This window comes from Merops nubicus, unplaced genomic scaffold, assembly GCF_000691845.1.
Source record: "Merops nubicus isolate BGI_N331 unplaced genomic scaffold, ASM69184v1 scaffold37352, whole genome shotgun sequence".
NCBI classification, from domain to species: Eukaryota; Metazoa; Chordata; class Aves; order Coraciiformes; family Meropidae; genus Merops; species Merops nubicus.
Genome location: NW_008592478.1, coordinates 6,038 through 31,937, shown reverse-complemented (window position 1 = coordinate 31,937; position 25,900 = coordinate 6,038). Strand labels below are relative to the sequence as shown.

General features: G+C 38.8%; 1 protein-coding gene across 1 annotated transcript in view; it reads left to right on the top strand.

Moving 5' to 3' along the window:
* TBC1D8B (TBC1 domain family, member 8B (with GRAM domain)) overlaps positions 1 to 25,900 on the top strand; it is a gene marked incomplete at its 5' end in the record, with an annotated part of 30,998 nt that overhangs the window by 4,751 nt on the left and 347 nt on the right. Inside the window, 19 exon segments of the mRNA XM_008935143.1 lie at positions 3,497 to 3,615; positions 4,228 to 4,453; positions 5,467 to 5,707; positions 7,123 to 7,330; positions 8,946 to 9,113; positions 10,400 to 10,549; positions 13,053 to 13,203; positions 14,584 to 14,798; positions 15,259 to 15,376; positions 16,057 to 16,342; positions 17,990 to 18,119; positions 21,385 to 21,483; positions 22,319 to 22,387; positions 22,595 to 22,835; positions 23,715 to 23,780; positions 24,084 to 24,167; positions 25,032 to 25,088; positions 25,395 to 25,492; positions 25,823 to 25,900. The exon segment at positions 25,823 to 25,900 is cut by the window's right edge and continues 9 nt beyond it. Coding sequence (XP_008933391.1) covers positions 3,497 to 3,615; positions 4,228 to 4,453; positions 5,467 to 5,707; positions 7,123 to 7,330; positions 8,946 to 9,113; positions 10,400 to 10,549; positions 13,053 to 13,203; positions 14,584 to 14,798; positions 15,259 to 15,376; positions 16,057 to 16,342; positions 17,990 to 18,119; positions 21,385 to 21,483; positions 22,319 to 22,387; positions 22,595 to 22,835; positions 23,715 to 23,780; positions 24,084 to 24,167; positions 25,032 to 25,088; positions 25,395 to 25,492; positions 25,823 to 25,900 — 2,804 coding nt within the window.

Sequence of the window (25,900 nt, the reverse complement as noted above, 5' to 3'; positions counted from 1 at the left end):
CGCTAAAGCCTTGGTGGTCTCTTAGAATAACAAAGGCACAATCTTTCCTTGTGTAAGCTGCAAGTGTAAATTGGCACAGTTTAGGGTGATACAGGTAATTTGACCCTTGGGAGTGCTAAGTGTGCTGTACGTAGGAATAACAGGAGCTGCTTATTCTAATGGTCTTTTCTACTCTCTTTGCTTGTTAAAATGAGCCAGATTCCCAGTCATGGTTGGAGCTGAATTCTTCCTCATATCTATTGCTCCCATAGTGTAAGAAGTTCTTTTGCTTTATCATGTTGCATTATTAAACAGTAGGAAAAGAAAGTTGACCTTGAAAGCCATGTGATTTTTCCTACAATGTGCTTTTTGATAGCATGTATGGGTTTATTTTTTTTTATTATATTTTATGCTAAGTTTTGTAGCTTCTGAAAATAAATTCTCGATTCCTTTCTGCAGACTGCTTAACTACTGGGTGTCCAAAGAAGCTTCCATTCCACAAGTTGAGATAACTCTTTAATTCTTTACATGCATCATTGTTTTTTCTTCTGAGGCATGATCTTATCTTTATATTGAATTAATTAATATTACCATATGGCCTAATGCTAAAAAGTCACTGTTGTGGAATTGATCTATTTCTTAGCCTTATTGAAAGCTCTGAAAACATCTGTAATTACAGTGGAAAGAACCATATATTTTATTTCATTTTGCCATGCTTTATTTTTTTTTTAATTAGGAATGTTCATTAAAAAAGCAAGACCTCATCTAGACTTCTCCAGGCTCTAGGCCTTCCTTTTAATTGTCTGTGGCAAAAGATGAGCTTTGAAGGAAGTCTACAAGTCTGCATACACTTACGCACCTGAGTAATTCCACTAGTCAGTGTTATACTGTTGTTATATTGGATTTTGCTGCCATCACTTCATTGCTTCACCTTAAATGAAAAATTGTGCCTCTTTCTGTCTTTGCTCTACAATTAGCTACTTTCAAAATACAGATTTCTTCTTTTACATGCTAATCTGCTCCTGTTTACCTTCCACAAGGACTTCTCTGAAGGGCAGTAGTCAGAGAACTGTTTAATAACACTGTAATGTGATTCATTACATGTCACTTTAAAAGGGCAGCCTTATAAAGCTGATGGAATTTGAACAGTTTGTAAATTGTCAGTAAATAAAATTTTAGGATTACTGCTGAAGAAGTCAGAATTGATGGTGACAGGCTATCAAAAAGGTACTTTGATAAGTACGTTGGAAATATACCCTGGGGAATTCTAATGCCATCAGGTCAGCCCTTGGGAAAGCAGAAAGGGTAATTTTCACCTTAGGACTGAATTTGTATCAATTCTGTGCTGCATAAGTGTATTTTACAACAAAAGGCTACGTAATGTGGTTGTACTTTGTGTTAGAAAACAGATTGTTCCTCCTGTGAGGCAAAGAGATTGAAGAGACTACATTTTGTTCGTGCTATTACATATTAAGGATCTGAAACAGTGCTCCTAAATAATTGAAATATTTGTTAAAGAGTTTAATCTTTACCGTGTCACATCTGTGCCTCTGATTCACACTGTGACTCATGTAATTGTTCTACATGTGTAGTCTGAGAAAAATAATTAGTTTGGAATTTAATTGCTATGTTAATTACTCTTTATATAATTTTTTAAAGTGTTGTTGCAAATCCACCTGTGTTGTGCAGTCAAACTGTTTAACTATATTTAGAACAATTTCTGTTTGTTCCCAAGACAACTTTAGCTAATTCTGTGGAGCCCATTGAAAGTTGTTTAATTAGTCTTTACAAAATAAATTGAGAAAAAAAAAGAAATTGTTCAAGGTGTCTTCTTGCTTAGGGGCATTGACAATATGTAATTACACTGACTGATTTTTATTTGTGAGCATTCCTGTGGAGGATGAAACTGCCAATGAGTTTATATTCTAGAATCCCTTTATTCAAACCTATGTAAATTTTTTCCCTCTTGTTCCCTCTCCCTGTCTCTCACCATCTGAGAGATGATGTTTCTCACCTGTCTTTATAGAACTGACTCAGTGTTGAATATGCTGGACCTCTACTGTTGTCTCACTATTATCATCTCAGCTTATTACCTGTTACCACTTGGCTAATTGGTAATTATGTGAAAAGAATACGATGAATTATCATAAGCATTTTGAAGTTGGCCTACCACATTTCTCTAATTACAAAAGTAGCTAGTGGGTAAGAGTTTTCCTTTGTATTTAAAGTAATTTAAATGTCTTTCTGGAAAGTTCAGGTGAGGTAGGTTTTTCTTTGCTATAAAGTTGCAGTGACATTCACAGTAGAGAGGTGAATGAAACCTAGATTAAAAAGCAGTGTAAAGTAAATAAAGTAACAAAGTTGGCTTCTCTCTAAGGTGTTTGAAAATGCAGTATTTATCTTTTTGGAACACTGAGTTTTATCTTAACTTTTGTTTTCTGTGTTCCTTAGGGTTATTGATAAAAGTTTTTTTTAATTACTCCTCCTCTTGCACTTATGTAATGAAAGAAAACAGTCGTTAGTCCCAGAGGGTCCAGAAATAAAAAATACAAATTCTGGTGGTGCTGAACGTTTTATGACTCATTCAGCTTGTCTGAGTCAGTGAGCCTTTTTTCCTGCATTGGGAGTTAGTTCTGAGATGTGTTTTCTGTATGGGGTGCAGCTGTGCTTCAGTCCTCTTGCAGAAGCCTGGAACAGCACGAAAACAATGCGTTGTTTGGAATTACAGCATTAGCAGAGCTTTATTGTAGGTAGATATTGTTTCCTCAACAGTGGTTGCCTGAGTTGCTAGCGTGGTTAGAAATACAGTTCAAGTGTGACTTGATAGAGAATAAGATAAAGCCATGACTTCCATGGAGCACAAGTAAGTAACAATTGTTTGTTTGTTGTAAGCAGCATAAATAAGTGGTTGTTTCAAGTATGCAAAGAGAAACCTTTGCTGCCTTCCTGGTTACTGGGAGGTGTGCTTTACCTCCTTGCACAGGAGAAGGGATTTTGCCCAGCAGGTCCAAGTCCTGGAGTTCTGCTCTGGAACCTGTTGTGGGCCAGGGATCATAGCTGAGGATATCAAAGGCCCAAATTTCATTTTCTTCTTAGTCTCATGGATTTGATCTCACATTTCCCACCTTCCAGGCCGTTAAGACTGGGAGTGTTTTGGTGATGCTCTGCCAACCATGTTGGTGAGATAGTGCTGACCTGAAGGAGCTGTCAGCCTTCAGCACTGAGCCACACAATGCTGGCAAAGCTGAGGTGCTTCTGGATGTAAAGGCCAGAACTATAGCTGCATAAAGGGCTTGTAAGATAAAAAGACAGCTGTGCACATTTTTACTGTACACCAAATACGTTTTTAGTGTACACTAGAGTTGGGCAATAAATTTGAGACTTGTGATTTGGCCTTCATTGTCTAAATTACTCTGTGAATTGGGAATTTGCTAAGTATTCTCCTGATTAATATCTTTAGTGTAATAATTATAGTCTGTTCTAATTTTAAGTAATACTAACCTTCTCTTTTAATTAGGATCCAGCAGAGAAGAAATAACAGAACACTGGGAGTGGTTAGAACACAATGTTATGACGACTTTATCAGTGTTTGATTCAAATGAAGATATTACAAGCTTTGTCCAGGGAAAGATAAGAGTAAGTAACAGCACATGACACAATGGGAAAATCCTGAGTATTTTTGTCTCCTAAATGTACATGAATAATATGTGATCTCTGGAATATCAAAGGACATGTACTTCTGATTGATTAGTGTGTGGCTGGTAACTTCAACACACTCCATTGTTCCTGTTTATCTGCCCCACAGTTAAGTAAGGTTGTTTGTCATAAACTCTTTGTAAATGATACATCAGATGCCTTTAGATAGTGCTCTAAAACTGTTGCTAAATTATTTCACAATAGTTTTAATAATGCTTGAGAAGCATATGGTATATTTTTGTGAAGGTGCAGCAGTCTACTTTATACATCCTAAATTATTTAGCCCAGGAATTATTGTGAAATGAGGAAAATACATATTTCAGAAGAAGAGAGCTGGGAATATCTGTCTTGCCTAATTTCTGTGGGAAACGTGGTGCATGAGTCTGAAATAGCACGTTTGGTTTGTGACCTGTGTTTTGATGCTCAGAGTATTCTTCCTGTTCTAAACCTTGCTGTCCTGTGAGGAGAATCCTACATTGTTTGTATGCAAGTGTATATATGATATCTACCTACATGGAGGCATGTATAAAGCAATTGGTTCTTTTTTTGTAGGGTTTGATTGCTGAAGAGGGAAAAAGTTCTTTTGTAAAAGAAGATGATCCTGAGAAATTTCGTGAAGGTCTTATGAAGTTTGAAAAGTGTTTTGGATTGCCAGAGCAGGAGAAGTTGGTTACCTATTACTCATGCAGTTACTGGAAGGGCAGAGTGCCTTGTCAAGGATGGCTTTATCTTAGCACCAACTTCCTTAGCTTTTACTCATTCTTGCTGGGAGCAGAAAGTAAGTAAGCCTTGATACTATGCCTAGACCCTTCACATTCTGCTGTTTGTCTTCCAGATCTAGAAGAATTCTTCCTACATCCTAAGGAAGCTATTTTGCCATGGGAGCAGAAGTCAACACAGAATAGAAAAAAACCTGCAAACTTAAAGTACTTTATGGAAACAAGTCATAGAATGGTTTGGGTTGGAAGGGACCTTAAAGATATCTCCTTCCAGCCTCCCTGCCACGGGCAGAGACACTAGAGCAGTAATAAGTTTGTGTAACTTACTACAGAATGTTGGATAGTTTTCTTCCTCTGAGCTTCAGAGAGAAGGCAAACCTGTTGTGGTTGACTGTAACTAAAAGTTGTCTGTCTTCTTTTGTTCATGCTGCATATTAATTCAGTCTGTGAGGATTACAGTTATTTCTTAACACACAGACTTAATATCTCACATGGGTGCACTCTGCACTGGTGATAATTGCACAGATCTTTTTTTCTTTCCCTGTGTAACATTATTTTCAAATGGCCAAACTAATGCCTCTAATAGTGTGAGCTATAAATGTATTTATGTGAAAACTAGGAAGCATAAAGAAAGTAGGATCCTTTCTAAGCTAATTCTCATTTCTTTTGGGAGGTGCCATAGCTAAAGGGCACAGTTCCTCTAAACGCCAGCACATGATGGGCTTACCTTAAGAGGCCCTGTTGGTAAGCTGTTAAAGTGGGGTAGCTTATATGATGAGGTTAGTGTGCAATTTGCAGTTTCACACGAGAGTGAAGAAAAGGTGATGTAAGGTTGTATTTTCATACATAGCGTGTCTTTAATGTTTTTCTTTCTATAAAATTATTTCCAATGGAATTGTTTTGTAGGAATTGTGAAGAGTTTTCTGTGTTTGTGAGTTTGTAGCCCTTGCCAAGTGTGCTATCATTTACCTGTATTGCTTAATTATATTTTATTAATGCTGTTGATGACTACTTTTCTTCATTTACTATGAGACTAGCGCTAATGAGAAGTTACGTCTGCTTATATTTTCAGTAAAACTTATTATCTCCTGGGATGAAATATCAAAACTTGAGAAGAGTTCCAATGTGATTCTGACAGAGAGCATTCATGTGTGCTCCCGTGGGGAGGATCACTATTTTTCCATGTTTTTGCACATTAATGAAACGTTCCTTCTCATGGAGCAGCTGGCAACCTATGCTGTTAGGAGACTTTTTGACAAGGAGACTTTTGAAAATGATCTAGTCCTTCATGACCCCCTGCAGATCACCAAGAGGTAATATATTAGAGTCTGTCTGCTCTGTATTTTTTTAGGGAAAGGGGAAGAGAATCCACATCGTAAGGAGACATGTAAATGTCAGCAAAGCTGATGTTCTCTTAAACAACTATGTCATTGAAATTTGGGATCAAAGCAACATGAGCCAATATAATTTTTTGACACTTGGCTGTATCAAAAGTCTATACGAAGGCAGGAAGCAAGCAAACCTGCAGAGCTGGTCTTCAACTGTAGGGTTTATAGTAGTTTGAATGTTCTAGCAGCATCTAGGATTAGAAGAAGAAGACTGAAGCTGCAGTGTCTCCAAAGAGACCTGATGAGGAAGCATAGGTGGAGAATAAATGGTTTATTAAACAAGTAAATAATAACTGCATGGCTTTTCTGCCAATGGACATGGGTGATAAAATCAAATAGTTGCAAATGGGTGCATGGCTTTCCTTATTTGCAACAATATTTTAGGCAGTGGGAAAGGCGTGTATGAAAGTAACCTGATGGTTATAGTGTGTCCTTCTCAAGGAAGGTGTGTGATTATTCCTTCTAGTAATTTTGTGGTTTCTCTTCAGTTCTGGTTTCTGTTGAAGCAAACATTGCCCTTTCCTCAGAGAGCAGTCTGAGTTCTCCCTTGAATGTTCAGGGTTTGATCTGTGGATCATAGCTCTTTACTGTGAGAAGGACCCACAAAAAGCAAGTCTGTTGTTAGGGAAATTTGATTTCACATAAAGGGACTAAATCTTTGTTGGAAAATGTTACCCACCAGCCAGTCGGAAATTATGATAACGCATTTTTCTAATAATTGTTCTTACTTAAAGCTCCACACACCTGTGATTTAAGAAAAAAAACCCCAACTATTTAGTTTTACAGTACACTGATAATAAAACGGTTTTTAGTTTGTATTTCCTGGCTAATTGCTACCTCAGTTTGGTAGCAGTGTTGGAGAGGGATGTTGCAAGTGCAGTTGTCTGTGAAGAGTTAGCCCATGGCAGATGTTTACAACAAGTGCTATATTTCTAGATAATTGACCCTCTGTCAAGCCAAAGCTTGACAACCCATTCTGATGGCTGAGGGAACAGAGAACATCAGGCTTTTAGGATGTTTTTCTGCAGTATCTGTAGGCCCTGATTCAGCCAAGTCCTTCCCTGTGTAAGAACATGCTTGAATCTCTTCCTGTTTAGTGGGGAGTTTAAGAATTTTGTGAAGTGGGTGTGTATAGGTAGGTGTGGTCCTGCCCTTTGCTGCCTCTTCAAGCAAAAGTTTGAACCCTCTAGATTGACCACACAGATTATGGGAGGGCATGATGGTTTACTGTCTTTTCCCAAGCTATTTTTAACTTCTGTGTTTATGAAAACATTTTAAACTTATTCAGTTTTTATTTTCTCTCTCCTACCCTGTTTTTTTTTGTTTTGTTTTTAATCCAGAGGCCTAGAGAGCCGTGCCCACAGTGAGCAGTTCAGTGCATTCTTCAGGCTGCCCAAAGAAGAAACCTTGAAGGAAGTTCATGAGTGCTTCTTATGGGTTCCTTTCAGTCATTACAACGCCCATGGGAAGATGTGCATTTCTGAAAACTATATCTGCTTTGCCAGTCAGGATGGCAGCCTCTGCAGTGTAATCATTCCATTAAGAGAGGTAAAGCAAACTACAAGTCAGACCCAGTTATACCAGAAGTTTTGCACTTTGGTAGTTTAATGCCAGTTTAGCAGAATTTCATTAGACTCTGTTTGCTTTACATGATGTCATACATTTCCCCCTGCCTTGGATACTGCATGTAGGAATTCTGTTTGTGGGTTTATAGAACTGCTTTCATGTTTCACCTTTGTTGCCTGTATCCTCTTTTCCTTTTCTGTTTACTCTGGTCTATGTAGCTGGCTACAGAATCCAATTTTTTAAATACTTTTTTTCTAAATGAAGAACCTTATGCTTAGTTCTTGAAGTTGAGTCAATGAGAGATTCTCAAGATGAAAAAAAGGACTAAAAAGGACTGGAGAGGGTAGAGCATACTGAAAATCAATAATAGCTCTGCAGTGTTTCTTTCTCAGCTCAGCAGTGCAGTTGTTTTTGCAGCAGTGGAGCAGTGCTGTCTGTTCAGAAGGCCACAGGAAGTCTACACTGACAATTTTTAGTGGACAAGTATCAATGCCATCACTGCTGATACTCTCAACAGACTGAATAAGGAACGTCTTTAAAGGACACAATATTGAGTACTCTGTTGTATAGAGTACTATTGCTAAACTGTGGAATAATGTCAGGGGAAAAAAAACAACTTCTCCATCCCTCTCCTGACTTCACGTGATCTGGGACATTGCCACATTTCAGTCTTCCCATGTCAAAACCTTCTCATCAACAGCCAGACATATTTTACAGTAGCCTAAAAATCACCTTGGCTCTGTACTTGCTCTACACACTGTGTCTATACAACCTCTCAGAAGACACCTGACACAGGGGAGTGAGCTGAGCTGATTTCAGCAATACACTTGGCGTTCCCTGCCTAGATAAATCAGCTCCTTTGATTGTCTGTGAGGAGTCCTGCAAACAGTAGAGACTTCCATAACCTGTGAATAACAAGAAGATGCTGTATTAAGGAGCTGATTCTGAATTTGTTCTTATGGATTGTTGGGCCCTCACTGTTTTTTCTGCAGTACTGCAGTTACTTTATTTCAGTGGTCTGTCATTCTCTACCTTTAACAATGTAAAAGCATTAGCAATGACAGTCATTCTAGCTATTCATGATTGTCTCACTTGCAGTATTGAAGTGTATAAGCTGCTCTAATCTGTAACTGTTCCATCATGGCAATTAAATCTGGCTCCAGCTGTCACATGTTATGACAGCTGTCTTTGAAAGTGTATTCTCAGTGGAGATTCATTCTTGTGAAACCTGTTTCATCTGATTACTTGCAAAAGCTATGTGTTGCCTGCTTTTGGATGGTAAGAAAAAAAATAACAGCTTCAGCAGGTAGAAGGAAGCAACATTTTAAAATAAGCTCAGCACTCAGGGCTGGGAAAACCTTTTCAAAGATTTTCTTATGTGGTTGAAAATCTACTGGATAATACTTGGTACCTTATGCTAAAATAGCTCCACACCACTGAGTGTTAAAGTAGTGAGTTAGCTACTTGTGTGACCAACTCTGCTTGTGTGCTGCTTCATACATATTGTTTCATGTACACATTTATTTTTAATATATGTTCTTTTTTAGAAGTAAGCTGGTAAAATTTGTTGCATATTTATGTATCCTTGCTTCCATAGGTCACAGGGGTGGATAAGGCAGATCCAGCCAACAGAGGGGTCAGCATTAGTACCAAAGGAAAGACAGCTTTTCGTTTCACAGAGGTTAGAGATTTTGAACAACTTGTGGCAAAGCTCAGAAAGAAATGCAATGCAACTTCAAGTCCACAACACATCATAAATACAGAGGTAACTGCTCTGCTCATTCTGGTTTTTTTAGTACCTGTTCCTAGGAATAAGGTTGTGTAGCCTTACTAAGAGTTTGGGTATTGTTAGTGCTTTGCTGTGTAATGCAATGCATTTATATTGTCTGAATCTAGGCACAAGGTGGGTAACAATGTCTGCTGCACCTCTGGATTGCAGGTTGTCTGAATATATGTATTTTTTTCTCTTTAAAAAATGGTGTTCCCGTCTGTTGCCTTAAGACCCTTCACCTGAAAACAAAAGTCCTCCAGTGTGACATAAAATTGTGTATCTGTCAGTTTTTGCCAGCTTACTGTTTAACTCAGGAAGTTGATGGGATGATTGTAGGGTGGTTTTAAATCTGAAGAAATCTGTATCTGTAGTTTCATGCGTGAAAAATAAGAAAGCAATGTCAAAACATCTCTAACAAGTATTACTTATTGCTGCATCTCTGTCCTGAAGATTTTCCCCTGAAAAAAAAATTGAAATAGAATCAGCTGGAGTAGCCTGTAAAGCAACAGTTGTAAGAGTGGAGAAGTGTACAAATAAGTCCCGTTTGGTAGAAAATAATCAGTCTATCAGCAAAATCTCTACCTTGAAATTTTGATTCTTCAGGGTTAAAAGGCAAAAATGAGTAATAAAAGCAAGATAGCTCGGTGGCAGCAGAAATGCTTAGCTGATAAGGGGCATTCCCCTTTTAGATCACCTTATTTTGGGTTATATCTGCGTTATTTTGACATACCTGGCTAAGTGAGGTATCTCTGGTTTTAAGATGTGGAAAAATAAACAACTGTGTGCCTAAGTGCAAAATAATATGTTAAACATTGATGCTGCTGTGAATCCTTTCTGATTTGAGTTCTTTTACTTTGTTTTCCATTGGGTTTTGAAAAACAATTCAGGTTCTAATGCTGGTTTTTAAATACTCTCAGCATTTCTGTATAGTTCAATACATGGGTCCATTTAGATGAATGTTTTCCTTTTGATCTCAGTAGTGAGGGATGATCAGGCTTCCTTAGCTACTGCACTTCTCAGTATGATTATTTGTCCTTTCATAATTAAGTTTTTGGTTGTAGAGATAGATTTTGTTTATTTTCAAGTGGAGCCTCCTGAAAGCCCAGCTGTGCAGAGCAGGGATTGCTGTTTTTCATTTATTTTGGAAGTCTGTGTCTGGTACCTATAACTTAAAATAATAAACAGTGATGGTTTAGAAGCAAAACAATTTCTCCTTTCAGTGCTGCTTCTTGAAGTATCCTTTGGCATTTATAACTACCACTGTTCAATTTTTTCCCAAGGTTGCAGCTAGTTCTGCCTCTGACAGTTCGAAGGATTTTGATGCAGGACTGTCAAAGATGGCTCAGAGAGATAACAGCAAAACTGTCGGTACAGAAGCCCTAATGACTGTCTATCACCCTCAGGATGCTGAGAATCTAGACTCTAAAATGGTAAGGGATAAAATGGCCAACTGTTTTGAAACCTAATTGGAAAGGACTGAAGTGTATTCCAAATGTATTCCAGCAAGGCTGCTGATCTCCCCCGGGGCTTTGCCAATCTCCTTTCATCTGCGTTTTCCCTGTTTGGGGTCCACAGGGTGCTTCTGCATGGCTCCATTCAATTTTCTGCTCATCTCCTTTAATAATGATATGCCTTATCTTCATGGAGCTAATTCCTCCTGCTCTTCCATCCCTCAGGGAAGAGCTGACTGTTTGTTTTGTGATACTGAACATGTTCCATATCTATCTGATTTGTCAAGATACAAAGTCTTTACAAACTCTTTGGGAGCAAGGAGAGTCTTATCAAGAAATGAACTTAATTTATTCCTTGCTTGATTCTTTTTCACTTCTGTCTAACAAAGTTATGTTCTGGAGAATGTTTCTTTCGTTGTTTTTGCAGTAAGACATCCTATTTTTGCTTCTCCATAGCTTGTGTAAGAAGACATAAAGGTTTTATTTTAAAATTAAGTGTTTCAGCAGAACTGGGTGAATTAAGATATGGAATTTTTGGTATTAGAAATATCAGAAAATAAACACCCTTTGGGCAAGGGAAAAGAGAATACAGATTTTTAAGTTGTGCTTTTTATAGCATGTTGAACAAAAGTGGACAAAATGTACTTTTCCTTTCTCACTCTTAATTGCTTTAACAATGTTAAATCTTTCTGCTGCCTGCACAGAAGATGTAGTGGCAATGTCCAGCCTGTCTCCTCCCTAGAGCCCTGTATGTGTTGGAGCACCTGATCATCAGCTGCTTTCCTTCAGAGAAACCGAATTGTGTTTTAGGTGCATAATCAATAATTTATGAGTAATCTTGTTATTTACAAAGGATCTATTTCACTGTTTCCACTATCTCCACCTCTTTGTCTGCATGCAAAAAGCCTGTAACTTCAGTTTGGTCTGAATAGGGAATTTTGCCAGTTTTCATTTTGTGAAGCAGATTTTACCTTACATGGCTGACCCTACTGAAATTCAGATGCATACACTGTTATCTTCTGTGTTGACAGAAATTGCTGGTTTGCAAAAACATTCTATCTGGTTGATATTTGTTTAAATTTAAAAATTCTGTGGGCATAAGTGTTTTCAGCTATTAGTTCCTCTCCTTAGTCCAGCTAGACTTCATTCTCCTGCAGATTTTCCTGATTATCCATTCTCTCCTAGTGCTGTTTGGAGCTCAGGTAAATAAACTGAGGAAAGACTGAGAAACTGTGGGAGAATAATGACACTGGTGTCATGCCATCCCTCCATGTGCTGTCCACCATTTGTAGCCATTCTCTTCCAAATCTGTCAACTAATATGATGCAACAAAGCACGATGAATTAAAAAAAAAAAAGGAAGCAACCTGTTTTGCCTCTTGGTAACTGTGGGGTATTATTTAATTTGTAACAGAGTTAGTACATTTTTATTGCTCCTACCACAGAACAGTTCATAGAAATGTTGAAATTACAATATGTTAATTTATCAGAAATTAAGCAGGTGTCTGTGACAGAGTTGACTTTGCAAATAATCACTTGCTTGGTTTCTTTGTGCCATTATGGCCAAATATTTCTCTCACAGTTAGTTTGTTAGAGCTCTCAAATTAGCACAGAGAAACCTGCCACCACACCTAAGCAATCTGAACCTTCTCTTCACCATGTTTTTCCTGGTTGTCTTTGCTACTGTTTTCATTCAATTTCTGTTTTTTTCTCCCTTCTTCTATTGGTTTACCTTTTACCAAGAAAACAGAGCACAAAGCAGCAACAAAAAATGGAATATTTTAAAATTGGCCCAAGTTACAGTGAGCAGATTTGTTTGTGTGTATCATACAAACATACATACATATATATATTTACATGGAAGTACACAAGAGGAAATTTTAATGTATCTCTAATTTTTGCCATAGGAATTATATCAGATGTTGAATTTTCTTACCCATTATGCTGGTAAAGCATTTTTGAAATGCCTCAGGAGAATTATGATGGCAGAATTTGTCTGCACAATTTCACCTTGCACTGGTTAGATCTCTTACTGCTTTATCACTGTTCATTCATTGCCTTGAAATTCCTAGTACTGTGTGGTCCTTTGATGATGAAAAATATGATGAATAGATGATGATGATGACTTCATTTGAAATGAAAATCCAGCACGTATACATGTACACCCTGTGGCAATTGCTGTTGGTTTCTGTCAGGTGGGATACTGGATTAGATTTACTTTTGAGTTGGTATAGACATTTTTCTCATAATATACTTTAAGGAACAGTAGTTCATATAGGAGATTGCACAGTATGGCAAACATCTACTATGCATGGGTTAGATTTTGCTCTGATTTCCATCAGCAATCACTTCACATATCAATATGGATGCCAGTGCCGTCATTTAATATAAATAGAACTGAGAGCAAAGTTTGGTTTTGATCTGTGAAACTTCAGGAAAATCTTCCAGTGTACTTACTGCTTGTTGTCTTCTGCTTTTCATAGCTGAAAGAAAAAATGAAAGAACAGTCCTGGAACATCCTCTTTGTGGAGCGGGGACACGGGGTCAGCATGTTCCGAACAAAGAAGACTCGAGACCTGGTTGTACGAGGGATCCCAGAGGCATTAAGAGGAGAGCTCTGGCTGCTCTTCTCAGGTACTTCATAGCACGTAGAATGGATTCATTTTGTGGAATCTACTGTATAGATATTCTAGTTACTGACTGACACAGTCTGACAAAAAGTGCTCTTACCTCTGGTAATTTACCCAAGTGTTTCTGAAGAAAGACACTTTAAAATGATGAACAGGATAATTTTGTCTATTAATTTGATTTGCATGGATTAAAACTAAACCTGCTTCTTTTACAACAAACTCAACTGAAAAATAACAATAAGAATACATGCTATTCCAGGGCACAATCAGTTTCAGCAAAGCCTCTTTACGTGCTGAAAAGAAAAGCCTGTTTGTGGGACTGTGTTTCAGTTGCTCTGATTCAAGCTGTCTGAGAGGATAGTGTTACCAGGCACAAAACCCCCAGTATTTTCCTTGCAGAGAATTTGGCTCCAGCTATTGGGAGGCCTTTGCTATATGCTCGATTTTAAAGAGGAATATATGCAGGAATTGTGGATTTTCTTACACATATGGGATCTCTTGCCAGAGCTCAGAGCATGCTTCTGTGGCTTTGTTCTGTAGAACACTCCCATGCCAGAGCACTTAACTTGAGGAAATGGAGGTCCAAGGAATTAAGACACTGCTTTACAACACCTCTGTCTGCTTTCTGTTCTCGTTCACTGCCACATTTAGAAAAGCAGCAGCCACTGACTTGATCAGAGTCATACAGGAAGCCTGTGTCACATTCAGAAAAAGTTGCAGAATTTGAGAAGCCACCTAGGACTTTATCTGCTAGCTGTACTCACTGTGTTCTCCCAGACAGAGCTTTCTGCTGTTCAGAGGGTCTGTTTGTTGCAACCAATGCCTTTTATACTCTTTACTCAACCCTGCTGTATGGTAGTTACTTTTGAGGGCTTGTGAACATGTATTTATCTCTGCTAGTGTTGTTTCACTGTTTACATAGGCATTTATGCTTCTGTTCCCAGACTTACATCTCTGTCTTGGGAGGTGCTGACATAAAAGTTATGGGATTAAATAGGTAGACATCAATCCTTCGCCTGTTTTTTCTAATCTGTTGCCAGCTCTACAAATTCAGAGGTATTGTGTTAGCCAGAAAACTTGAGCAAAATTGTAGGTTGAAGGAAGCTTTCTCCCTCATGTCTTATGAAACAAACAAACAAATGAAAAAAAAAACAGTCAAAATCAATTTTATGATGGAAGGTGACATAGATTTCCTTGAGGCTTGATTTTATTTTGCTTTTCTGATTTAATTTCAGAGTAGTTCCATTAATTTCAGTAAACTGTAACATCTGGAGATTCATGAGGTACCTCTGTAGTCACCAGAATTTTTATACAAATTGCAGGCAGTTGTGCAGATACTTCACTGTTGTCCTCTAATATGCTATACCATGCAATGTGTTGGCAGGTGCTGTAAATGATATGGCATCCAACCCTGGTTATTACACTGAGCTGGTGGAAAAGTCCTTAGGAACCTGCACTTTAGCTACTGATGAAATTGAGAGAGATTTACGCCGCTCCTTACCTGAGCATCCTGCTTTTCAAAGTGACACAGGGATTTCTGCACTCAGGAGAGTTCTAACAGCTTATGCATACAGGAATCCCCAGATTGGATATTGTCAGGTACAGCAGTTTTGAGACTCTTTGTTTTGGTTGTCTAAATATTAGCTCATGATGGCAGTAGAGTGGCACTTCATAAAATCAATCCCATAAATATGTAATGGTTTCTTGCTCAGTGGTTCCCTTCCTTGGCTTATTTCATACCACTGTGTGACATGTTTTTACACTGTACTTGAATTTGTTGATAAATGCTGTCATGCCCACTTTGTGTATGCCTTTGTATTCTTACTAGACTTCTAGCACTTAAAAATGTTTTTTTATAGTTTGAATGCTATACTCTGTGTTTAATAGTATGAGGGTAAAAGCCTCATATTAAAAAACCTGGATATGGCTGTAGCTTATCCAAGCATTCCAAGAACATGCTGTGAAGTGCTTTCAGAAGTATACATTTTAACAAATGACAGCAGTTGTGTTTTCACTGTTTTTCCTAATAAATGCTTCCTCTCCTGTTTCGATGTTACAGGCAATGAATATTTTGACATCAGTACTTCTGCTGTATGCTAAAGAGGAGGAAGCATTCTGGCTTTTGGTTGCTGTCTGTGAAAGGATGTTACCCGATTATTTCAATCGTCGAATCATTGGTAACATCCATCTGGCTTTTTCTCTAGAATTGAATGTCAGTGATCATGCATTAAGAATAAGTGTAAGGAATGAGTGGAAGGCTGAACAGTGGAGATAAACTGTTGCATTTCGTTCAGGATTGTGAAGTAGAAAATAGAAATTACAGAGAACACCCCAAGACTCCTCCTTAAGCAGGAGTATTGTGTTCAGAGGTTGTCATTACTCTAGGCGTAGCTACTCAAGAAGTAGTCAGTTATATACTGCTCATTTGGAATGATAACTCCAATTCATTCTATTTTATTTGAAACTTAGTGAGCTTAAATAAAGGAAAAGAATGTTACTCTACTCAGATTTAGGCTTTGATCTCATACTCAATACTTGCAGGTGTATGGAGTAGAAGACAATGGGATGTCTAATTGCAGAGAGGGTGTATTGGCTGTCAGGAGGATCATTGGGGGTTGTCACGGACTCAGAAAAGTGCTAACACACTTAATAACATCCAGCAAGGCTCTGGGCCCATGCACAGAGGGTATAGCGTCCAGCACAGGGAAGGAGGCCAGCAGTTCCATGCAGCTAGGCCTGTGCTTGCTTTTACAACATTGCATTAGGACAGGGGCTTTATTTCTGGCCGGTGCTCTGAGGAAAGTCTGCTTCTCTGTATTAAGACTTGGGTGGTGGTTTTGTTATCCTTTCCCTGCAGGTGCCTTGGTAGATCAGGCAGTGTTTGAGGAGCTCATCAGGGTTCATCTCCCTCAGTTGACAGACCACATGACGGACATGACTTTTTTCTCCTCGGTCTCTCTCTCCTGGTTCCTTACCCTTTTTATCAGTGTGCTGCCTATTGAAAGTGCAGTCAATGTGGTGGACTGTTTCTTCTATGATGGAATAAAGGCAATCTTGCAGCTGGGTCTCGCAGTGCTGGAATACAACATGGAGAAGTTGCTGACTTGTAAGGATGATGCAGAAGCAGTCACTGTTCTCAACAGGTATCAGTTCTATTCTTACAGGCTGTGTAGCAGCTGGTGTAATTGCAAATACATAAGTTTTTCTGAGGCAGCTAAGAAGACATCTGGCCAAGACTTCTAAAGGCTTCATATGAATTAAGTGTTCATCTTGGGCTGAAATTCTGGAAAGGATGGCTGGAAAGTGTGTCTAGATCCTCTGAAATTCTCATCTTCCATTAAAATTATTCTAAAAACATTGCCATTCTGTATATTTTAAAGTGAAAGCAATTTCTATCACTTATAAAAGGTGGTTTTCCTATTGTAATGATGTAATCTAGAGCACATTATGACTGCTCCAAAAAGTTTGAACATCAGCCTGCTGACAACATATTCTACAGCTCAGTTCTTTGAGTTCAGGCTACTTGCTCCTCTGCTGCTAATGGCTTGAAATAGAAATAAGAAAAAAAAAAAAAGCAAACATTGATGGAAATAGTCATGACCAGATGTCTGTTCTGTATTAGCATTTAAGTAAAAAATTCAAATATGTAACATAAAGCACATTTTAAACTTATGTATTGCAAGCAGAACTTTCAAGGTTTTGGTTTTTGGTTCACTGCCTACCTACATTCTGTTGTTGCTGCTATAATTGTGTATCACAGAGTAATAAACCAGCAAACTGACTGTGCTATAGCAGTTGTCAAGTTATGACTGGCAAGAAGTGATAATAAGAATTTCCTTTCAGTGAGGCATTTAAACATTACGTGTTTGAATAGGTTACAGGCTACAGAATTAATGAGGAAAATGCAATTTTTATTAGAGGTGATGCAGCCTACTACTTATTGTAAAACCTAGTTGCACTCATTTAAATATTTAACACCTAAAAAAACAACAGAAAGAGCACGTTCATTCAGTTTAAATATATTAAAACTTAAAATCTAGAAGTGTGGTGAGATTTTAATTTTCACTCGAACCATACAAGTGGGTGTTTCCACTTGATACCCAAGATTTTGATGATTATTATGAACTCTGCTTTCAACATCTTATCTGGTTGTTACACTTCTGTTGCACAGTTAATCCATCCCACAGCATGCTGGTATGTTTAAAAAATGATTACAGTAGTTTATCTCTCCTCAAGAAAAAGGAAACTATCAGTCTGTAGATGTGTGCTCCATGATGGTGGCAAAGGAACTGGACAGATCCAAATGGGTCTGTTTAGGCTGGTTATGTAGGTATGATGAATAGGTGCAGGTCAGGCATATCTTGTCTTAGCATTTGAGGGGATTAAGATTGTCTTGGTCACAATCCAGGACAAGCCTCTTTTCCCCTCTCCCACTTACATGGTCCAACCATGCGAGGTGGATTAGAGGACCAGGGGAATGTTGAGTGGAAGCCTCTGGTCTAACTTGCCGCTCACAAGAGGATTACTGCTAGCACTGGATCACATCAGCCACTTTATTGTCTGGCTGGGCCTTAAAAATTCCTAAGGCTAGAAGCTCTGCAATCTTCTCTGGGTAGCCAGTCCCCATGTTTGTATATCTTTGTTACTGTTAAGCATTTTTGTGCTCCTCGTGCTGCTATTCTTCGCCATTTCCCTTTCTCTGTGCACTTCTTCTGCAGTTGATGCTGCTGTTACAGTTTTGTTCTGATAAACTGATTGCAGCTGATTTCTTGTGTGTTTGCTTTGTACAGATTTTTCGACAGTGTCACTAACAAAGACAGTCCTTTGCCCCCAGCTGTGCAGCAGGGCTCCAACCTCAGCGATCCGAAGAGTGACCATCCCAAAGTGGACATCACGGATTTGATCCGGGAGTCAAATGAGGTACGTGTGTCTGGGGATGTTTCTGCATCCCGTGCAGGTGCATTGGGCAAACTAGAGTAGATGTGTCTAGGTGGTAGAAACTGGGCTCTGTATATTGTTGAGCCTCACTGAAAACCTTGTAGATGACAGGATAGGGTTTTTTTCTTGTTTTTATCTGCCTGGGGTGTGCTTGCTGGGCTGTTCTGAAATGGCGTTCCCTAGGTTCACCACAGGTCATGTGTTGCCATACCTCATTCACTTTAATATGTCAATTAAATGACAAAGTATAGCAGAAACAGCCCTTACATTTACTCAGGACTGATTACTGCACACTGCAGAGAGTGGTAACATTTGACACAACAACGCGTGCAGGAAATAGCTTATTGTATGAGTTAAGTGACTCTTGAGAGATGTGTTGGGTGAGGAAGACCAGTTATGATCTTTTAGCACATTTTTTCAAATTACAAGGTTGATTCCTGCAGCATCTAGCTTTGTGGCTCTGTACTGAGGAGGAAGTGGGTCTAGCTTCTCCTTCTCCTTTTGTCCTCGGATTTTCATGAGGTGTTTCTTTCCTTGGCATGATTTGTATCAGAGTATTACTCCATTTGTAGATAGGTTTCTCCTTAGCCCACCTGAAGTGAAAGGCAAGCTGGCAAAATGTTCACATTTTGGTTTTTTTCCATTAGCTGATTTCTTTTATCTATATTAATTTTTTTTTCTTTACTAATTCTCAGTCATATCTTTCTAGTGAAAGATCCACAATACATGTCTTTTGGAAAAATGTCCTGGCTCTGATTCAGAAAAGATTAACTAACTGTATAATTTAGGAACTCTCTGTTCTGATTTTTACTGAGAAGAGGGCTTTGGTTTTACCTTTAGTGGGCTGAATAAAGACAAGAATCAGACATTCAAGTTCTCTTAAAATTCAAGTTCTCTTAACATTTTTGTACAATTATCATTGAGCTAATTGTGTAAAAATTCTATTCCTACTAGCAGTACTATTTCACAAGAATGTTATACCAAAGAACATTATTTGTAAAATGCTTTAAGATTCTTGTAAGAAGAATTCCAAACTATTATGGGTCTTTCTTGCCGTGGTGAGATCGCATAGTGAGGATGAATACTTGCAGAATAAAGAACAGAGGTGGTATATAATGAGGGGCTGCATATTGCATTCTGCAGTGTAAGCTGAAGCTTTCACAGAGGTGGAATCATTACTAAGACAGCAAAAGAAATTCCCTTTTTTCTTTTCCTGCCTTTGCAGGCAGGTGACAGGACCAGAGCAACAGGCTCTGTTTTGATATGGCTTTTGAACATTAATTTGGGCACATCCTTGCATCTGAATCTGCCCCTTGCAAGTTGACAGCCCTGTTCCAAGGCCCATATCCCCATTTGTATCTCATGTCCCCTTTTTTGGATGCAAATTTTTATCTTCAGTTGAACCTTAATTTCTTCATTGCTGGTAAGTGTCACAACCCCTTGTTTGATGATACAAGTGAGAGTCAATTTCTTGCTTCCCATTTTGACTAGACAGTTAATTTCAACACAGTTCCATGTGAAGGCTTTTATTTTAATTTCACTGTGGAAAGAAAATAAAGCAAATTTCAACATGGGAAGATTGCTGCAATGCAGAGTTGTCATTCTGCAGATAGGTCTAGTTACAAATCACAGATAAGTGAACAAGCATGTTCTTTGTGATACCACTGCTTTGCATGGGTGTTCACAAGGTACAGGATACTGACTGAAAAAATATAGAGTTGAATTTTAAAATAATATTCAGTTTCATGCCCTTATGACTCTGGCACAAATGCAAGACTCCTTCATTGGCAGTCTAATCAGGTGTGAAGAAGTCACATTTAACATTTTATCACATCACACTAATTCAGTGTTAGATTATACATCTCATTTGTTTACTTACTGATGCTGTTGCACAATCTCAGTGCCCAGAAGCCAGACCAGTAAATGCCTTATGATTCAGAGTTGCAATTTCTCTCTACTTCCTCTTTGTTCCAAGTCAGAAGTGTGCTGGTAGTCGTCTGCACAGAAACCTAGGGATACCATTGTGGAAGAACTAGAAGTCATCCAGTTCAGCTCTCTGTCTAGCATACCCCCAGATCAGCCTTGAAAAATGTCTGATGTTGTTAAAACTCTTCAACAAAAATAATATGCAGAAACTTCAGCCCACTGGAGGGCTTCTCTGCTGTTGTTAGAAAATACTCTGATATCCAGCATACTTCCTCTGGGATGCTCCTGAATTGCCATTGAGGATATTGCAGTTTTCTCTCCAATTCCTCCTTGATTGAGGGTGGTGTTTATCATTTACCCTGTCAGACCTGATCTTTTCTTTTTCTACATTCAGCACAAGCTAACTTTTCCTCAAGGCTTATGTGCTCTGACTCTTTTTGACTGTGCTGCAGTTTTTCATATCTTGCTTAAAGTGCATTGCCGAAACTGGCAACAAAACACAGTGTGGAAAAGCTTCTGGAAGTCCTGCCTAGTTTGGTCATTTATCACACACTGTTTCTCAAAGTGTGTTATTAGAACCAGTTGTACACATGGTGCATGGTGATCATGGGTTTAGGCCACGTTTTCTGGTTGCATGTGTTGCTGAAGAGTGTCAAAAACCTTACAGAAGTAAAGGTGTATCCTGTTTGCTGTTTCTGTTTTACACACTAGACTGAATTTCCTTATAGAAGGAAATTAAATTGATTTGACATGACCTTGATAAAGAATGTTGGCCCATTTTGATATGTCTTATCTGTTTCTATTTAGGTTTTAATTGTTTACTAATTTGTTTCATGTTTTCTCAGGGAATTTGTTTCTAGTTTTTGCCTACTATTGCACTTTTCTTTAAAGGTAGGTTATTCTACTCCAGTGCTCACACACCTTCCCTGTCCTTCAGAAATTCCAGAGGTGGCTGGGAACGGTTCAGAAATAACTTCAGCTCATTTCCAAAGTTCACTAGACTGAATTTTAAGCCCTAAAAACATAGACATCTTAGATTTTGCTACCCTGCTGTAGTAGTCACCACGTGATAGCGGAGTTGGCTCCAGAGCCAACACAGTAAAATCCCTTTTCCCATGCAGGGAACCACTCCCAGTTTATTTCTCCCTCGCCCTTTGAAACACCTGTTAAAAGTTTTGGTGCTCTAATGATTTTTTTTTGCTCGGAGTTTCTGGGATCTTTCCTTTTGGCTGTATTGTACTTAGATGCAAGAAAGCCAAAAATACCTGCTTAGATGTGTGTAGCAGCAGCTGATTTCAGGGGGTGATGCTTTTCTTTTTAGAGGTACGGTGATATTCGATACGAGGATGTTGAGAGCATGCGCAGCAGGAACAGGCTTTTTGTGATCCAGACGTTAGAAGCTACAACCAAGCAGAACGTGGTGAGTGATTTGAAAGAGCTGAACCCTTCCCTGTGATAAGATTCTTTCCCTTTTTTGAAAATTCTGAGAAGAGCTACGTTTTCCAGGGTCAAATATGTAATTTTATATGCTGAAATCCCTCTTGTCTGCAGGGTGTCTGTTAACTGAGGTTTGGCCTGTGACGTTCTCAGTCTGTGATTCACAGCATGACCTTCTGGTCTCCTCAGAAGTAACAGACGACTTCTGAAGGCTGGCATATCTCTGACATTTTGCATCGACTGGAACAGGCTGACCTATATTTCCATTTGCTGTTGGTGAATTGTTAATGCATTTCTTGTAGGGGCATCGAGCGCTGTTAAATATCTGCAGTGCTACAGTAAAACAATTAATCACCTGCTTATTTACTCTGGGAAACAATCCCAAATCTCACCAAAGAGGTTATTGCACTGCATTCAACAAGGGTTGCTTTTTTTCTGTGGTATGTGTCAATGTCCACTAATGTGTGCATGTGTATTTACTGTTGAGAGCTGAAGATGCATTTACCTATTATAAAGGAAGTTATCTGCTATCATTATAAATAATTGAATTTTATTCCCTGGGTTTCACAGTGTAGGCTCCATGTGTGCAAGTAATGTAATGAGCTTTAAGTTCCCTTTTTTTAGCTGAAATGATTTCTTTCAGTTTATGATCTTTTGATTGCTTTTAAAAAGAAGTTCTGTTCTTATGCCTAATTGTAACATGCCAAAACACGGTTGTTTAGTGTCTTTTAATGTAATTTTGTCTCCCGTAACTGTTCTACAGCCTTATTCCAATGAGGGAAGACACATTAATTAATTTTCTCTTAATTTCATTTCAGCTACGTGTTGTGTCCCAGGATGTAAAATTCAGTCCTAGTGATCTTGAAGAGCTTTATGAATTATTCAAGGTAATGTGCCATTTTCCTCACTTAGCCAACACCTGTCTCAATGGTGGACTGTGCTATGGGTGTGAAACAGTTTTAACAAATTGAGGTAAAAGCTAGGTTCAACATACGTTTTACATGTCAGCTTTAAATCAGATTACATTTGATTTAAATGAGACTCGGAGAGAGCTGTTGTTTGAGAAAATCTAACATTTTATCTTTCCTTTGCAGAGGGAGCACTTTCTTTCCTGTTACTGGAATGCCAGCAGTCCTGTCCTGCAGCATCACGACGCCAGCCTGCCGTACCTGGAGCAGTATCGGATCAACTGCCAGCAGTTCAGGCTGCTCTGTCACCTCCTGAGCCCCTGGTCCCACTGTGCAAACAGAGACTCCCTGGCCCTGTGGACATTCAGACTGATGGATGAGAACTCTGATTGCCTGATAAACTTCAGACAATTCGCCTGTGTTCTTGGTATGAGAACAACATGTATATGGAGCACATTCACAAGGGAGCTCCATCTTGGGATAGTACTGGAGTATATACACTATATAAAGAGCTTAAGGAGACTAGCCTCTTAAGTTAGGGTCAAATAGTCTGATTTTAATCATGTGACATTAAAGGCAAAGACTGTTTAAATAGAAAGCCAAATGCTCCAAGTATATTTATAATTTTGAGAGTGGGAGCTACACTATTTAGGTGAATGATAAAGACCTTAAGTTATGGAACTGTGCTCTCCTTTTCCTGTCTGTATTTCACCATGAAGGAGCTAACACAAGGCTTTACAATCTAGTAACTTAGCTCTGAGATGTTAATCCCCTGGAGAGAATGTTCTCCTATTTGAGATTAAATTTAAATATGGCTTTACCACCAAATATCAGAAAATTAGGAAATGGTATGATCTCATTGCCCAGCCTGTTGGGTTGATGATAAATGCTTCCTCACCCTAAGCCATCTCATGCACAGATAGTGCAAAATGACCAATACCCTGTGTCTCTGGGGAACTGAAAGTTACTACTCTGTTCCTTTCATGTCATTTTCAAAGTGATATTGGTTGGGAAACAAAAATATAGGGGAAAATGCTGAGAAGGGGGTTACTGCTATATTCCTTCTGTGCTGTGGTCTTAGTTTTGCAAGTTGTAGACATTATTAGTGTTCTCTTCTCAGTGTAGACAAACCCCAAGCTCAGCTGCAGGTGTTACTGCCTTGCTTAAGCTTCATCTCTAGTCATACTCCATGTAAGGTAGACACATGCCCAGTTCCAGCCTTCCTGGGTTGTATTTGTTTAGGTTAAGAGGATGTTTAAAATTTTGGTCCAGCTGAACAGACTATCTTGCTTCTTTCCTCTAACAGACACCATGTATAATGGAAGTTTCACTGACAAACTCAAGCTTCTTTTTAAGTTGCACATTCCTCCAGGTAAGTAAGCAGTGGCATTTGGGGAGGCCTGTTCCTGGCTTTTAGAATCTGTGCATGTGTTTTTTTCCTTAGCTTAACTTTTCTTGCTGTTGTCAGTACTCCTGGCTACAGTACAGGGAATTACAGTTGTAATACAGATCTGTGTTCCTTCCAGAGTGATGCATTCCTTGGGAAGGACTTAATCTGCTTTGACAGCATTTCTCTTCATAGGGACCATTTGTCTGTACAAAGCTTTTGCTTTTTATCACTGCTTTGGTAATGTTTGGGAGCCCCAGAACGACTTTTTTCATTTATTTATTGCAGCTTTTACTGAAGTAGAATCTCTGAGCCCTTCCAAAGGTGATGATCTTTCAAAAGAAGAGCTGATCCACTTCAGCCAACTCAGTGGTAAGCTTCAGAGTGTGAGGCTTTGCCTGCAGGATACTGGAAGGAATCTATTCATTATCTCATGGAGAAAAACAGGGAGCTCTCTTCTGAAGACTAGTAAATCCAGTAAATCCTATCACTGTTAATAAGGATCCTCTGCCAAGACCTTCTGTAGACAGTTACGTTTTCATGAAGTAGTGCAGAATTTGTGGATGCCTTGTCTGAATTCAAAGGCCATGGGTGTTTACATGGAAATAGGGGATTGTGTTTGGTCAGCATTTCTCAGCGTGGTGGGCAGCCTGTTGCAATGGTTGCATAAAAGTGGTGTTGCATAAAGGGATGATATTTCCTACCTCAAGAAATAAAATACCCGAATCCATTGTTACTTTGAGGCACATGAGTAAGCGTTTCAAAATCCTTTGCTTCCATTTTAAACCAAGTAAGTTAAAAAAAAGTTTTGTGGGGTCTAATTTTTTTGGAGTTGCTAATATATTCTGTTTGGAAGGCTGTGTGGTTTTACTTCTTTGGAAGACTGACCCTTTTTGATTTTTAAGAACTATGCAAAAGTACTTTATCTGTAATATATGGGTACTGTTCTCAACCACTGTTAAAGACATGAGTCATGAACATTATGAAGATTATTAGCTTGATAGAACTGATTGCAGTTTGTTTTGTGATCTCCAGCCTCATGATGGCTTCTATTTTTATAGAAAGTATACAGATCTTACCACGTGCTTTCTTCTTGGCCTGGTCTGTGTTGAGAACACATGGGTTGCTGTGGCTCTTGCTCCATAAGGAAAGAATTTTTGACAAAAGGAAATAAATCATTGGTCCTCCTTTGTCAAATAAATAATTCTTTCTTCTTTTTCTCCTTCTAAACTTTAGTTTCATCTGTTGGAGATAGTCTTGAAAGTGACTCTTTGAAGAGCAGTCCAGAAAAAGGTAAAGAATCGTGGAGAGACATTTGGTAACTGTGTCTTTTGGGAGGCTAGAGCTGGGAAAGTGTGTGATGACCAACTACACTGAGTAACATCATCTCTAGTGTAGTGCTAACATTATATTTGATTTTATAAATATAGTCCTGGCAGACAAGAAGGTAATGTAAACTCTCATCCCATTTAGTCCTTGGCCCCACCACTCTGTTGAGAAGGAATGACATGGAGGATGCCAGTTCTTTTGCTCATCATCTCTCATGGGAAGCTTTTAGTTCTTGTTTGTTCACTTTTTTTTTTTCTTTTTGGCAAGTAGGGAAGGGGAAGGTTGATATCCAGGCATATCTGAAGCAATGGCAAGATGAGCTTCTTAAAAAAGAAGAAAACATTAAGGATTTGCCAAGAATGAATCAGGTAAATTGTCTTCTTTAAGTCTAATTTTGACTGCTGTTTATCCTTTAAGTCCCATTAGTAATTTTCTGAAGGATTTGTAGGATCCCTTACATTGTAGGCCTTCACATAGTAATAATTAGACTGTGGCTTTTTTTAACTGCTGTAACTGTAAGCTTATCAAGAGAGGGACTTTGAGACACACTTCAGGGCTGGTCCATGCCCATATTGCCATTAGAGCAGCTGTGCCAGGTGCCTGGCAGCAGCAGGCACTGGATTGAGACCACCATGTGTAGTGAAGCAGGGCAGTTGTGCTGCTGTTCTCTGAAGAGTCTCCCCTGTATCTCTCTGTAGTCTCAGTTCATCCAGTTCTCAAAAACTCTGTACAATCTGTTCCATGGGGATCCTGAGGAGGAGCTGTTGTATCGGGCT